Source organism: Lagopus muta, chromosome 4, assembly GCF_023343835.1.
Source record: "Lagopus muta isolate bLagMut1 chromosome 4, bLagMut1 primary, whole genome shotgun sequence".
Classification (NCBI taxonomy): domain Eukaryota; kingdom Metazoa; phylum Chordata; class Aves; order Galliformes; family Phasianidae; genus Lagopus; species Lagopus muta.
This window is the reverse complement of record NC_064436.1, coordinates 68,342,772-68,358,117: the sequence shown is the minus strand read 5'-3', so window position 1 is coordinate 68,358,117 and position 15,346 is coordinate 68,342,772. Positions and strand designations below refer to the sequence as shown.

Below are 15,346 nucleotides of genomic sequence, written 5' to 3'. Positions count from 1 at the left end.
TCCTCTGCAAACAAGCATTTACTGCCAATTCCCAGGTATTTGTGAAGGATGGCAGGGAGGTGGTGAGCTTCAGTTAAATGCACTATGCTTGCCCATGCATTTTGCATTCTACTGGCCAGCAGTAGATTTTACTTAGACTTCTCAGTTAGGCCATAGTCCCTAATGGTCTGCTTCTCAGGAGCTCTCTCTTTAACAATCAGCTAATTAATGGCCTCGTTATCTCTCTCCTGTGCACTGGGGGAGGGATGCAGACAAAGAATGACAAAGTTTTTCACCCTTCACACCCCCACCCTGTGCTGGGCTTTGTGCCATCTCCAATTAAGCTCCAGTGTGTTGTGTTATTTAGAGAGGTGGACCGAAGGGCCATCGAGAGTCAGAGTTCCCTCCCTGTCTTTCTTTGCACTGGCAGATGTCTGGCCTAGTAACAACAGGAGCCTATTTCCATCAAGGTCTAGGGCTGATGGGGGATTAAATCACTTGAGTTTTTAACAAAGTGAGGAAAAGGCAATGCTATGGATCATCACTGGCGCTGACAGGAAGAAGTGTGGCTTGGGATGTGCTTTCCTGACCTCCTTCAGCCCTGAGAAGCTTCTTTATTTAGATTTGTTCTTCCTAAGAAACTGCCTCTTCCTGTGGTAAGTGAGCACTGACGTACAAACACATGTAGGTAATAGAGGGGACGTCCTTGGTAGAGCCCATGTTCTTCAAAGACCCCTGTTATTGGATGCTTCCAAGCAAGTCAGAAAGGAGACAGAAGAAGTGAAGCCATTGTAGGATCATACCCTTTCCATTAACACCTGATCATATTTTAATATTTCATCTTCAATCCCATGTAACCTCAGGATTGAATGTAAATCCTCAGAACTAGGGATGAAATGTGCCTAGAATGTGTAGCTGCTTGAGATATTCTACTTCTTGTGCTTCTGCTGGTAGTGCTTTTTGGGCTAATTTTACTGCCTGAACCCAGATGTAGGATGTCTCGATGTGGGATTTGCTGTCATCTATTATCAAGCTTCTTTCCTGATAATGGATAAAAGCACTGAAATAACAGGGATTCTGAGGGAAAAAAAAAAAAATCTGGGTGCCAATCATGCTCATCCATTATCTGATTGATGGGGTGACATCCATAGGAGCAGCTTTCCTTGGTGAGCACAATGAGTTGGGGGCATTTCTGCTCTTTTCTCTGTTGGGCAATGAAGAGTAATAAAAACATACCCATGGCTCATGTATCCTTTTGGCCAAATGGTAGCTGGATTTTAACACAGCTTTGCTTGTCTTGTGAATGTGTTATCTGCTTATAGTGTGCAATCAGCTTATGGAAGCTGAGCTGTGTTGACTCAAGGTCCTTGCAGCTTGTACTTGCTGGAGATGGTCTGGGCCTTGGGAATCTATAGATTGAGAGTAATGGGGTGCTGAAACTGCCAAATTCTATTGCTGTCTCTAGGAGATAGACAAGATACCATTCCCTTTCTTTTGCTGGAAGCCTTTGTTTTGTAAAGGGCATTGGTCTTCACCTTTCTCACCTGGAAATCTCCTTGGAGAGCCTTAATGTCTCAGTGTCTGCAAGTCTCACTTATCTTCAGCTCCTCTACTCATTTTTCTAATTCTTACAATTTATCTTCCCTTTTTTCCCCTATGTTTTTGTTAGTTTTCTCCTCATTCTTTACTTGTCCTCATCTGTTCTCTCCTCCATTTACTCACAGACCTGCTCTCTCTTGTTCCTACCACTCCTGTATGTTTTCTCTCAGCACCCTCCCATCTTCATTATTCTTCCGTTTTGCCTCCTGAAATTCACAGTACTTCTAAAACCCCAGGGGAAATCAAGCTTCTGAGGAGCACTGAGGTGAAGGAAGCTGGAACATGATTAATTATCTGTATCAGTAGACAATGAAAAGCTGTTGGAGCCTTTGATGGACAGCTAGCTGCCTGCCAAGCTCTTATTTATGAGCTGAAGCCTTCAGTTTGCTTAATTCATCTGTCTCCATAGAAAGATGATGAGTTTTAGTGAAACCAACTTAGATGGGAAAAATTGAGCAGAGATGTAAGTGAGAGAATGGAATCATTAAGGTTGGAAAAGGCCTCTAAGGTCATCAAGTCAACCCATTACCACTATGCCCACTAACCATGTCCCCAGCCTCCAGGGATGGTGACGACAGTGACTCATTCTGGGCAAACAAGTCAGTAATGGGATGAGTTGCCCTTCTGGGAAGCACTTTTTAAAAGCTTTCCTCTGTTAAAAGATTCCTCAGAGTTTTTCCATTGAGATGAAGAGCCGTGATTCAACTGCATGCTCTTCTGAGAGTCTTAAGAGGCAGAAATATTGATGTATTCCGGACAGCCACAAGCAGGTGGCCAAGGTGGATGGTTGTTTTCTTGCTTTTAAGTAGCTGATACAGTAGAAATCCAGGACTGAAAAATGTCAGGGATCTGGGACTGCACCTGGGACACAGAGGTGGAAGAGGACTTTGAATGGACTACGTCACCTGCTCTTCTGCAAGTGATAGAAAACACATGTTCCAATAAATAATCACTGAATAGTTAATATTAACTTAATAATGAAGTATGGTGAGTAGGCTGTTGCCGGTGAGTAAGGGTGATTATCTTAGGCCATTAGTCTTTGCCTGGAGGGAAGTCTTGTTTCCTTCCTTCTACCCAGCACAGCTGTGGGTGCAGTCACACGTGGTGTTGGAGCAGAGCGTGCAATGAACTAAATCTCAGAGGTTGGCAAGGGAAGGTAACCTGAACATGCTGGATTTGGATGGAGGAAAAAGCGTCCTGCGTGGGTGCTCGGATGCTGTTTTGAATCACAATGTCCATTTTCCTTGTCCCATCTCTTACAGGTCTATAACCTGACTCAGGAGTTCTTCCAACGAGGTAAACCAGTCAATGCTGAGAGCCAGAATAGTGTGGGTGTCTTCACACGGGATGTAGTCCGGAAACGTGTCAAGGCTGATCCAGATGACACAGAGGCTGTCAAGAGGTTGAAACTAGCCATGATCCAGCAGTACCTTAAGGTGTGTGTACACATCGTTGTTTCATTGTTTTTACTGCTGTCCCATCACTGAGGAATCACTGTCTGTGGGCTCTTGCTGTTGGGCAGTTTTTTGTTTATGTGGACAACCTTTCCTCTTGAGACATATGCTGAGACAGTGTGCTGTAGGAAACAATGCATTCGTTGCTTTTTTTCTTAGCTTTCTAGCTTTTTAATTAGAATGGGATTTCCTAGGTCGTGTTAAATCTTCTAGTCTGATTTAAGGTTTTCTTACACCGGGAGCTATTCTGTTGCCATCTTCTTTTAGTGATGTGTTGTCTTGTGCATTACACTTGGCACCCCATAATCCCACCAAATATCTTTTACCCCCTTCTGCCTCTGCCCATATCTCAGAGACCAGAAGAAATGTATCTCTGGTGTGAGTGATTTGCTGAAGAAATCCCTGGAAAGCATTTTGAAAGGTAAAGGAATAAAGTCAAAGGCAGATTATATAAACCAATGTCCTAATCGTCTTTCCTCACGGCTTCCCTAGTTCTTTTATCTCCTTGATGCCTTGGCCTAAATGAGATCTCTGTGGGACAAGGAGTTAATGCTGCATCAAGCACTCCACAAGTAAAGTGTAACAGTCATTCCTTTTTCAATTATAATGACTTAAAGGCTTATGAAATGAGACAGGGGAGCCAGGCAGCATTCTGTCACATGGGTAAGTATGTGATATTCACTGTTATTAGGTGGGAAAGCTGAAACAGAGATAAAGACTTAAAGAGTATCCCAAGAGGTCTGTGATAAAGCTGAGATTTGAACTCAGGCATCATAAAACTTTGCTCGTATCTCAGAATCCTAAATGAAGAACTTGTGTAGAGTGGCAGCTCCATTACCTAATGACTAGTTACTATTTTATTCATGCAGTTTTACCAGTGCAGATGATATTATTCATTTGATGCACTCCTGTTTTTCTTCTGGTGGTGGCATTTGTGGCTTCTACAGGTTGCTACAGCCAAAGTCTTTTCTGCAGCCCTTGCAAATCTTTTCTCATATAAACACCTGAGAACAATAAAGCTTCTGAGACTTAAGGCGCTCAGATCAGGGTGGCTGCTGGGAAGGTGAGAATTAACCAGTATTTCAGCTGAAGCATGGTCATGAAGCATGGTAGCTGCTTGTTTTTCTCCCTGTTAACTGTTTTGCCCTTTTCCTTCATGGTTGAAATAACCCAACAGCCATCACTGTTTGTTATCTCCATAATGAGTCACTCATCTCCAGACGAGTGGCTCTGCTGTGTGACCCAGGGCACAGGTCAGCAGTACTGACCCTGAGTGGCACGGAAGGGGCAGAAGCACAGCAGACTCAGAGGACAGATCTTCAATATCTGCTGGCAGTGTGGCCCAGTGGCAGTTCCTGCTTAATCCTTCCCTGTGCATTGTTCAGGTTGGGGCAACCATCTTGATACATTCCCAGGAGCAGCCTGTGAGCTACTTAGTGCAACTTTAACCTTTTCCTAAAAAGCTATCTGACTTGTTTGCATGATGTCTTAGCCCAGCATGGAGATTCCTGCCCTGCATCAGGGTGCTCCAAGCTTCCAAAGGTAGTCTTCAAAGTGTGGAAGCACCTGGAAAATGGGTGAAAGGGTAAGGCATGGAACTGTAAAGTTCCCTTCATCTAAAATGCTTAAAGAACTGCAATGTGGGAATAATGGTGATTTGAAGATTCTTAGATCACTGTGTGCCAGCCATTGTTATTAGAAACTTATCATGAGGCAAACCAAACATTTCTGCCTTTGTTTGAGGGATTGATGCAAGCTGCATCTCTATCTAATGCTCTTGCTAACATTGACCTACAGGTTGTGGATCTAAAGCTTTGATAGTCACATCAAGAGAGCCAATTGCAAGTGTCTCACATCTTGACATCTGCCTTTCCTGTCTCCTTTAGTTCCTTCTGTATTGGGTCCTGCCACCTCCTGCAGATAGTTAGCGTGCTGATTGCTGACTGACAGCATGTTGAAAGCTGCAGACAGCAGAAATAGCTGCCAGATTTTTTTCCTGGCTCTTCAAGAGGCCGTTTATTAACATGGGGAAGAGCATCCGATTAACACAACTCCAGCTTCTGTTGTGGGAGTGCCAAACAGCAAGTCCTGGACAGGGCTGTGGTTTTTTAATGCTAGGAGACAGTCAGAACTGTAACCCAGTGTCATCAGAAGAAGACACATCATCTCTTAACCATGGCTGATGAAACTGTGGCCAATGCAACCAAGGCCAGTGCAGCTTGTGATCTTAACAAAGTGGTTTCTCTAACTAGAAGCAAGGTTAAGGGACAGATTTCATCAGGTCTTGCAGAACACTTTTTTACTAGTGACAATAATGCGCTTTAAGAGAGGGATTCAGGATTCCCAGCTTAAGCATCTGCTTTTTGCCCTTGCAAAGTGAGTTGCTCTGTGGCAATGTTGCTTCTGTGTTGCTTTTCCTTAGGTAGAGAGTTGTGAGAGCAGCTCCCACAGCATGGATGAGGTCTCGCTCAGTGAATTTGGGGAATGGACGGAGATCCCTGGGGCTCATCACATCATTCCATGTGGTTTCATTAAAATCGTGGAGATTTTAGCCCGTTCCATTCCTGAATCTGTCATTCAGCTCCGCAAGCCGGTCAAATGCATCCACTGGAACCAGTCGGTCAGCAAGGAGATTGAGAGAGTGGCTGACCACAACAGTGACCTCCCTGAGGAGGACAAGGGCTCCAATGTCTTCGTGGAGTGCGAGGACTGTGAGTTTATCCCAGCTGACCACGTCATTGTGACCGTGTCCCTGGGAGTCTTGAAGAAACGCCACGAGAGCCTGTTCCATCCCCGCTTGCCCGAGGAGAAGGTGATGGCCATTGAGAAACTGGGCATCAATACCACTGACAAGATTTTCCTTGAGTTCGAAGAGCCTTTCTGGAGTTCTGAATGCAACAGCATCCAATTTGTCTGGGAAGATGAGGCAGAGAGCGAGAGCTTGACTTACCCCGAGGAGCTGTGGTACAAGAAGATCTGCAGCTTCGATGTACTCTACCCACCTGAGCGGTACGGCCACGTGCTGAGCGGCTGGATCTGTGGAGAAGAGGCTTTGATCATGGAGAAGTGTGATGATGAAACTGTGGCTGAAACCTGCACCGAAATGCTACGGAAATTTACAGGTCAGCCATGCCCTGGTTCATTGGGTGAGTGGGGAAGAGTGGGAGAATGGGGGTTGGGTGTTGAATAACCATTAGGAAGGAAGTGTGCTAGAGTAATTTTTAGTTCTTTGGCATCTTATGTTGCTCTGCTTGGGTTGGGTAAGTGCTTCCAGCATAGCTCCTGCTTGGGTGTGCCTGGAAGCTATTTATACAGAGGGGCTGATAACCAGCTCAGGAAGTGGTGGACTGAAGTGCTTGAAGATTCCACATCCTCTGCTTTGTTTAATCACAAATTGTAAGTATTTGTAAGAGCAGCGTCCTTCAAGATTAGATATGTTTTATTCTAGAAACAAGTCCCCCACTTAACCTATTTATATCTGTTACCTCATGCTACCCAAATCTCAACACCCAGTGAGTTTCCAGCCCTACCTCTTGTCCACGATCTCTAGTTAATTGAAGAAATTTGCCTTCATGAGTGTAGCTTTCCCCTGCATTTACAGACCATTTGCTGCTGTCAGGGCAGAGATCTATAGAAGGGGACCTGGAAGCTGAGGACTGCCTGCATAGCTGACCATTGACCATTTTAGTACTCTCTTTAGAAAACATTGGCTAGACTTTGTTTTCACAAACTCCATTGCGGGGACCAAAACTGAATCCTTGGTTCATTCTTCTCAGTGATACATCCGTGATGGATGATGGCCCTGTGGTTGTGCTGCAGCTTCTATTTCCTGAGCTGTTTGTTTTAAGTGGTGTTGGGTATCCCTACGTCACGTCACAGTAGCAGTACACACATGCCTTCATTCCTCTTGACTTCAGCAGGCCAGCTGCTGCTCTGTGGAAGCACAGCAGGAGGTTTTAAAGCCAAGTTCTAGTGCTGGCGTCTCCCTGAGAGTATAAACAACCTTGTTTGCTGCAGCTCTTCTCACTTAAATCACCTTTTTCATCTCAATTTATCTAAGAGAGTTGATTCCTTGGCTTTGTATTAATTTGGCCGATGGGAGTATACTCTCTTATTCTCCCTCTTCCTTGTTGTGCTCCTTTGCTGTTATTGTTTTGTGTGTGTTGGATGTTCTTCTCTTCCTCCTGGAATGGAAATAGGTTGGCACTGAGTCATTGGTACGTGCTACAGTTGCTGTTCCAGCTGATGCTGCACCTGGTCACTGTCCATCAGACTCTTCAGCTGAATGGTTTCTGTCTCAACCTCCAATCCTGGGTTATCTAACCCTGGAGAAATTCACATGGAATATTACTGAGCTTCGCCCTGCGGTGAACGTTTTGTGCTTAAGACTGCAAAAGTCTCCTGCTTGTCCTTGAATCACCCATTATATAGCATGACTTGTTCCACTTTTTTCCAAGCAAACAAACAAACAACAACAAAAGCCCACCTGTGAGTTTTTTGGGGATAATTGTTTGGGTTCCTAATTTTAACTTTGCTCCTCAGGGTGGAAAGAGAGGCTCTTCTGGAAGGTAGTTCAGATCTTCCTTGGTCTGTTGCTTGTGGAGCCCTTTCCATTGGCTTCAGAGGGTGTTGGACATGCCCTACGGTCAATCCATTCTTTTAGAGTGTTATATTATGCTGAGTATTTCTCTCTAAGAGAAGATAACGTACCTTTGTGACCTTAAATTTCACTTGCAGGTTAGTGCTGGGGCTTATCTGGCTTTGCTGATTAAAAAACATTTGGGATTGTTCTAGCCTCAGAACCATTGGCAGTCAGAGCTCTTCACAACTGGATGACAGAAGGCTGCAGGCTCCTGTAGAGCTGATTAAATGGGATGCCTCCAGACAATTACTGCTCTTGCTCTTTGCTTTCTTTGTTGGCTGAGCTCTGAGCATTAGATGCCAGAAGGTATAATTGCAGGCCTGCTCCCTCTGAGTTGCCAAGCTTAGGCTGGAGATGCCCTGAGGAGTCCTGCCTGTGCCCCTGCTATTTCTCCAAAAGGCAGTGGATCTCTTTTCAGTGCTGTGCCATACTGTGTGATATCTAGGATGTCCTGATGTCCCTTTGCTGCCTGTGGATGCTGATGTATAGGGATAGTACCACCTATCTCTGTAACATTGATGAGATTTTAGATGCTCTGCTGGTGGATAATCAAAGTTTGGGTGTCTCAACTGATAGGTATATGTTGATTCTGTGATGCTTCATTGTCTCGTATCAGTCCCATAACCAGTGAATGTGCAGAATGAAGAGAGGACTGTTGGAAGCATGTGAATTTATCTTCCATAGCTTCACAAATGGGACTCAGTGGCATAAAAAATGTGTCCTATTTTAGTGAAGGCTGATTTCTTTTTTCAGACATTTTATCTCTGTTTGGACAGTGAATGAGTGCTCAGTTCTTACAAGTTTCCACATCTGTGCTGGTTGTTACTTTTGTCTGTAGGCAAAGGCACCATATTTACCCACCTATTTAAAAGCAGATTGAAAAAGCCCAATTAAATGTATTCCTTGAAAGAGTCTGCCAGTCTTTGTAGTTTCTGTGTTGCAAACGGCAGCACAAGAGGTTTAACAGGAGACATTTGCATCATGTCTGGTGTGCTGGAGAACCTTGAAGGAAAACCTTAGGGGATCTCAGGAGAGCTGTCTGCACCACACAGTGTGGTGCTGAGGAAGGAGATTGGCAGCTGTGTAGAAGAGAAGCCATATAAAGTACCCAGGGCTCCTTAGGTCCGTGCTGGCAGATAGATCTATGTGCTTCGTGTTGCCGTGCTGTGGTTTCCCCTGTGATGGAAGTGACTATGTGAAGAATAATTTCCTCCTGGGAAGGCTGATGTTTGCTTCTGTGTGTATGTGGCACACGATCATCCATGGGAAACACAAGAGAGATGCAAAGCTGTTGCTTTTACCGGTTCGAATGACTATTCTATCAAATATTACAGGATTTATACCACTGTTAATTGAGCTGACGACTCCAAAATTATTTTGTTAACAAATTTCAGTCTTTCAAATGTGTGGCCTTATCAAACAAGCCATCATCTCACTGCTTGTAGTATTTCTACATTAGTAGAAACTTGATGTTTCTTTGGTCCTTTGTGGAGCCAGGAGTTGGACTTGGTGATCCTTCTGGGTCCCTTTCAACTTGAGGTATTTTATGATTCTGCAGGCATGCTTTACATGTTGACTCTACATTGGCAGTGGAATGAATATAAGAACATGCAGGAGAAGCATCATCAGCCCACTGCAGAGACTCCTTTCACTTGTATGATTGTTTCTTGTAATGCAGCACAATGGATGGATGCTGTTGTGTCCTCTCGTGGTGTTTGTGGTGTATTCTCCTGAGCTTTCCCACAGCCCTTCAAAATAAAACAAGATAACTTATTTCCTTGACGCATCTGAGAGCTCCCTATTCTCAGACTCCCTTGGGCTTCTCACTTCCATCCCAGGCATTCTCGCTTTGATGATTCTTGGAGGAGCGTGTTTTGGAGCCCTTGTTATGCTCAGTCCTGAAACAACATTCATTTATAGGGTGTATTTTGTTTGTAGGATGTATTTGTTTGCTGTGTGCCATATTTTGATCTGTGTATTAGTGGTTAGAAAGTGTTCACAGGGTACAGCAGCAAGCCACCCAGGTGCCTTTGCTGTGCTTCAGCCTTATATTTCATCATTCTGGTAGACGCATCGCACTCCAAAAAGTGGTAGCTGAACCATGGCAATAATTTGCTCCTGATTTTAAGGAATTAAAGGCACTGACTGTGTAGTAGAACTAACTAGCACTAATCTTTAGAGCTGGGCATCTCCCACTCTAAGCTGTTATGAAGAAAGCAGAGTTTGGATAGTCTTTGTGCTAGGCTGAGCATGTTGAAATGTTACCAAGCCAGGGCCTGAAGCAGCCACAGGAGCTGTGTAAGCTGTGACAACTCTCAATCACTTTGCCTCTTAGAATTTTTTCTCTCAGCTACCCTCACCTCCATGTCCTGCATCCACATTGAAATCTTACAGCAATCTAGAAACCCTCCTCCCAGCATCATTCTCCTTTCCATGCCACGTGCATCCCACAGAATGAGTGTGCTGGAGTTTAGATTTGTTTTGGGGTGGTGACTGAGTAGCAGTTAGAGTGAGTAATACAGGCTTTGAGAACTTTCTGACAGGCTTACCTATGCACCTGCATAATGAGGGTTTGCCTTCTCATGTTATTACTGTTCTTTTTGGAGGAGTGTCTCTTATGAGACTATCATCCGGTTTAGAGTGGGCACCCAGTTAGATACCTAAAATTAGGTGAGATGAATTGCTTGATCACCACCAGGGTCTAGAAGCTGAATGAAAGCAGGGAATGCTGTATATTTTCACCTAGAACGTGTCCTGGGTTCTCTGGAGCTCCCAAATCTCTTCTGTGTGTTTTAACAATCTTTCCTAAAATGCGAGGCTGTGAGTGGATGACTGGAGTTAAGAGGGATGCAGTTTCTGTTATTTAGATACCTGGAACATAGCATTAGAAAGGAGATCTGGTTGAGGTTCTCTTCCATGTAGCCTGTAGGCTCTGCCTGGATGTGTTTTGAATACAAGCCACTCACAACTTGCACAGATGTTCTCTCTTGAATGCAGGCTCACTTTTTCTCTCCTCTTGCCTTCCATCCAGGGAATCCAAACATTCCAAAACCTCGTCGGATCCTGCGGTCCTCCTGGGGCAGCAATCCCAATTTCCGTGGATCCTACTCCTACACCCAAGTTGGGTCTAGTGGGGCCGACGTGGAGAAACTTGCTAAGCCACTGCCTTATGCTGAGAGCTCCAAAACTACTGTAAGTATGGCCCGAATCAGCTGAGTGACGAGAAGACTAATAGGACACCGGGCAGTGGGTTTTCTGGGAGGCAGATTGAAAGAGAGAGATTCTGGGGCCTTCAGTAGTGTGTTTTCCATGTTTTTATACATACCCATCTGGACAAGTGATGGATGTAGGATTTTACCTCCTTAGTGACTGGAATCCCAACACCTTGGGATTCCTACCTCTCCCAAAGAACTACCAAGAGCTGAGCTTCCAGGTGGCTTCTGAAATTGTGACTGGGATCATTAGCTTGTTCAGAGCTCCTTAGGAAAAGTTATTCTGATTTAAAGCATACACAGAATATACAGCATTAAGTGCATAACCCCTGCTAATGGCTAGGTCTTAATATTTCAGAGGAGCATATTAGGAAATCCTTATGTTTTGGCAGGAGAGGGTAATGGAAATCCAGTCCTTGGCTGAGGGACTCGTGCATTGGCAGGGGACAGAGAGATTTGTTCCCCAGATACTGTCTTCACTTTCTTAAAGAGAGTGAGAGCACACATGGAGATTATTACTGCAGCTCAATTTATAAGCAATAATAAATTAATCCAAACTCACCCCATCCAAATCCAGAGACAATGTCTGATGGATATGCAGCCTCCAAACAGCCATACAAGCACCCAGAGCCACCGTGTAATTTTGGTCAGCATGGAAATCTATTAAAAAAGACAGCAGAAGCTTTAGGAACCTTTCGCATTCATTCTTGAGGAAGAGTGGGATCTGAAATCCTCAAAAGTGAGCGAGGAGCAATTTTACCCAGCACTGAACTATTGATGTGAGAGAGAAGGCACTGATTCACCCTGTGGGTTTTGAGATGTGGCTGCCTTTCCTTCTGAAGTTGCAATTCCCAAATAAATCTTGAATGTCCAGAAGTCTGAGGTGTGATTTGGGGGAAGCAAAGAGGACAGAAAGCACAGAAGTTGGATGCTCAGTGACTTGTGCAGCTTAGTTTGAAGCTGTGGGAGCTGGGATGGTGCCGCAGCTCTGCCAAGAACCACATGCAGGCACTCCAGAAAGGGTTAGCTGCATGTTCCCAGATGTGCTATGCCTGTCCTACACTACACTGGGGCTTCAGTAGCCACCTATGAACACCTATAGCATATCAGCTCATGGGGGATGTGGGAGGGCACAAAAATATCATCTCCTTTTTGCCTTGTGCGTGCTTTTCAGTAAGCTCTGCTGAGCTTTCCCACTTTTCTTATCCCCTCCAGCCGATGCAGGTGATGTTTTCAGGGGAGGCCACTCACAGGAAGTATTATTCCACTACCCACGGTGCTGTGCTTTCTGGGCAGAGAGAGGCTGCTCACCTCATTGAGATGTACCAGGACCTCCTGCAGTGCCGGAGCTAAAAGGCCCCATGTTTGCAACCACCACCAACTCCCCATTCATTTTCCAGGTGTGTGGAGGAGATTCCTTTTTTTTTTTTTTATTACTATTATTTTATTTTTATTTCAGTTCACAGTAGAACAGCCTTTATCTTTTCCTATTAAAAACAGAAAAAAGAAGAAAAAAAAAAAGCCCTGTTTTAAAAGCCTGGTCATCAATAGCTTCATTTCTGTGTGCTGTATTGTTAACAGGGAAGGGTGCTCTTTTTGTCTGTTGAACTGTTGTCATTTTAATTCTAACTGCACTTTCAGTGCCTATCATTTTTTTCCTTTCTGTATTGTAAGTGCCTTCTATACTAAAATAAATGTTGTAATAAAAAGACTGCATGATTCGGTGCTTTCTGGATAGTCATCTCAGTAAGTTATTACGTGTTTTTTCAGTGATGTCAAAAACAGAGGTTTTCTTCCTATCTACGAAATTTGGAGTAGGGAGATCTTGAGAATGATTCTGTGTATCAGTTGATTGATATGTGTTCAAGGAATTGTGCCCTGGAGACAGTGTTGTTTGCCTTATGTAGGTCAGCACTGAGATCCCTCTGCATCACTGTGTATTTAACTCAGTGTCATCTGCCTGTCAGCTGCTGTGGGCCTTCGTGGAAACCTTTCTGTAGTTTCGTGTGGAAATTCGTTGGGGATTGTCTTAACCTATGCCTTGTCATAGAGTCATAGAATCATATACTGGCTTGGGTTGGAAGGAACCCTAAGGATCATGAAGCTCCAACCCCCTGCCACATGCAGGGTCACCAATCTCCACATTTCATAGCAGCCCAGGCTGCCCAGGGCCCCATCCAACCTGGCCTTCAACACCTCCAGGGATGGACGGGGCATCACAGCCTCTCTGGGCAGCTGTTCCAGCACCTCACCACTCCCTCTGTCAAGAACTTAAAGTCTTTGGGGTTACATATAATTTGGTGGATCCACAATGATTTACACAAATCCGAGAAACTCTGTCTGGTCAGAGTTTTTTAATACTTTTGCCTAAGATCAACAAGTCCAGCTGTTGCACCATGCCCACTAAGCCATGTCCCCAGTCAAGGTAAGTTGCTGTAGGCCCATGTCTCAAGGTATGCATCAGTGAGCCTCGGTGGGCTCAGCAAAGCTCCTCTTCCATCCTTGCATTTCTCAGTGGGAATTCTTGCTCTGGTGCAACCCACGTGGCTGCAGTGACACTACAGCATGGCAAGGATGTGCCATGCATGGGCTGAATAGAATAGGGAGGAGTGTGGGGAGTGCACAGCTAGAGTAAGGTTTGGAAAGATGTCCTGCAAGAAGATGAGTTTGGAGCTGGCTTGATTTGTTCAGGATCAAGCAGCTGCTTTAGGGGGTCAGGAGCAAGTTGGAGTAAGTCACAGAATCACAGAATGGTCAGGGTTGGAAGGGACTTCAAGGATCATGAAGCTCCAACCCCCTGCCACATGCAGGGCCGCCAACCTCCACACTTAATACCAGACCAGGCTGCCCAGGGCCCCATCCAACCTGGTTATTGAACACCTCCAGGAATGGGACATCCACTGCCTTTCAGGGCAGCTGTTCCAGCACCTCCCCACTCTCTATGAACAACTTATCCCAGACATCCAATCTAAACCTTCCCTCCTTGAGCTTTTTTCTTGAAACACACTGGTCGTGCTCACCTTGGTAATGTAGATACAGCTGGAGCATAATCTACAGCTGGAGTTGTAAGCAGTCCAAATAGAAGACTTCATTCAAACTGATGTGTGTTCGAAGGAGGATCATGAGAAGATGCGTTCTCAAACTTCCCCTGTGATGAAACTCCATGTTTTGTCGGGCAATGGTGTCCAAAACAGGTGAGGTTTTCAGCCCCTGCCTCCTGAGAAGAGCCCAGAAGTCTAAATTAAACCACTGATACTGAAGAGTTTTCTCGGGGGGGTCAAGGCCATTGCCACTGACTTTTGAAGGAACGAGAAAGCATGTCATGTTATATCTGGATAAAAAATACATATATATCCCTTGGAGCCTCTGTATAGAATCTGACATGGATTTCAATTAAATCTCTCAAAATTCAATTATCCCAGATTTTCTCTTAGTCCACATAGAGGGGTTTTCTCTGTAGAGGTAAGGACAAAATCTCTCCTCAAGATGGGAAAGCTCAACTAACCCTGCAGGGGTGCTGCATCTTTCGCATCGGTGCTTTTTCCAACAGGAGATGACGTTCTAGAACCTTTGATACACCCCTTCCTTTATGTGATCAGCTCTGTGATCAGCTCTGTGGTCAGTCTAATTGCTCCCAGCTTGCCAGCAGGATTCATTGTCATGATAAACTCTTCTGCAGCAACACTAGTGGCTAGGAGATGATGATTTAGGTTGCTTTTTTGGGGGATTGCCAGGCCAGACGAGGTCTGAAGACTGGTTGAATAGATCCCTTCCCTTCCCTTCCCTTCCCTTCCCTTCCCTTCCCTTCCCTTCCCTTCCCTTCCCTTCCCTTCCCTTCCCTTCCCTTCCCTTCCCTTCCCTTCCCTTCCTTCATATTCCCTCCTTCCTTTTCCATATTTTGTGCAGGCATGCTGCTCAGTCATGAGGACACTGAACGCCATGCCAAGGGTAAGAAATACCTGGCAGGGGTTGGTTTTGAGCCTAGCAGCTTCTCCTTCTGTAACCTGGAGAGCACATCTTCACCTGCAGAGCACCTCAGGCAGTGACAGCTCTTGTACTGAGCAAATCAAACTTCGAAAATGCCCTCAAATGTACTTGAAAAAGGTGGGTAAGAAGTGGAATTTATAAGGAAAATGATCTGAGAACTGACTTGGTGTGAGTGAATTAAGATGATATTACAAGCCTGACTGAATGTGATTAGAATTGAGAAAACAGCCAGGCTAGAATGTCGGGGTGGAGAGGTGACCTGGTTTGCATTAGAGCCCAAAGACCCTCATGGAAATTAACAGCTGTGTTTGCCCAGTGTCAGAAATACACCATGTGAACTCTGCTTTGGATGGTCGAATCCCTCAGAACTGGGGTTTTCTGATTCCAGCAACAAGATTTGGACCAAAAAGGTCTGGCTGGTACAAAGCTAACAGGACTGTGATAAATGAGAAACCATCTGTGTACTGTATTCA

General features: G+C 44.9%; 1 protein-coding gene across 1 annotated transcript in view; it reads left to right on the top strand.

Moving 5' to 3' along the window:
- SMOX (spermine oxidase) overlaps nt 1-12,597 on the top strand; it is a 45,431-nt gene extending 32,834 nt beyond the window's left edge. The window contains exons 4-7 of the mRNA XM_048943651.1: nt 2,841-3,014; nt 5,455-6,154; nt 10,706-10,866; nt 12,102-12,597. Of these exons, the coding sequence (XP_048799608.1) occupies nt 2,841-3,014; nt 5,455-6,154; nt 10,706-10,866; nt 12,102-12,239 (1,173 nt within the window). The 3' untranslated portion in view covers nt 12,240-12,597. The remainder of the gene's footprint in view (nt 1-2,840; nt 3,015-5,454; nt 6,155-10,705; nt 10,867-12,101) is intronic.
- The last annotated feature ends 2,749 nt before the right edge of the window (nt 12,598-15,346 follow it).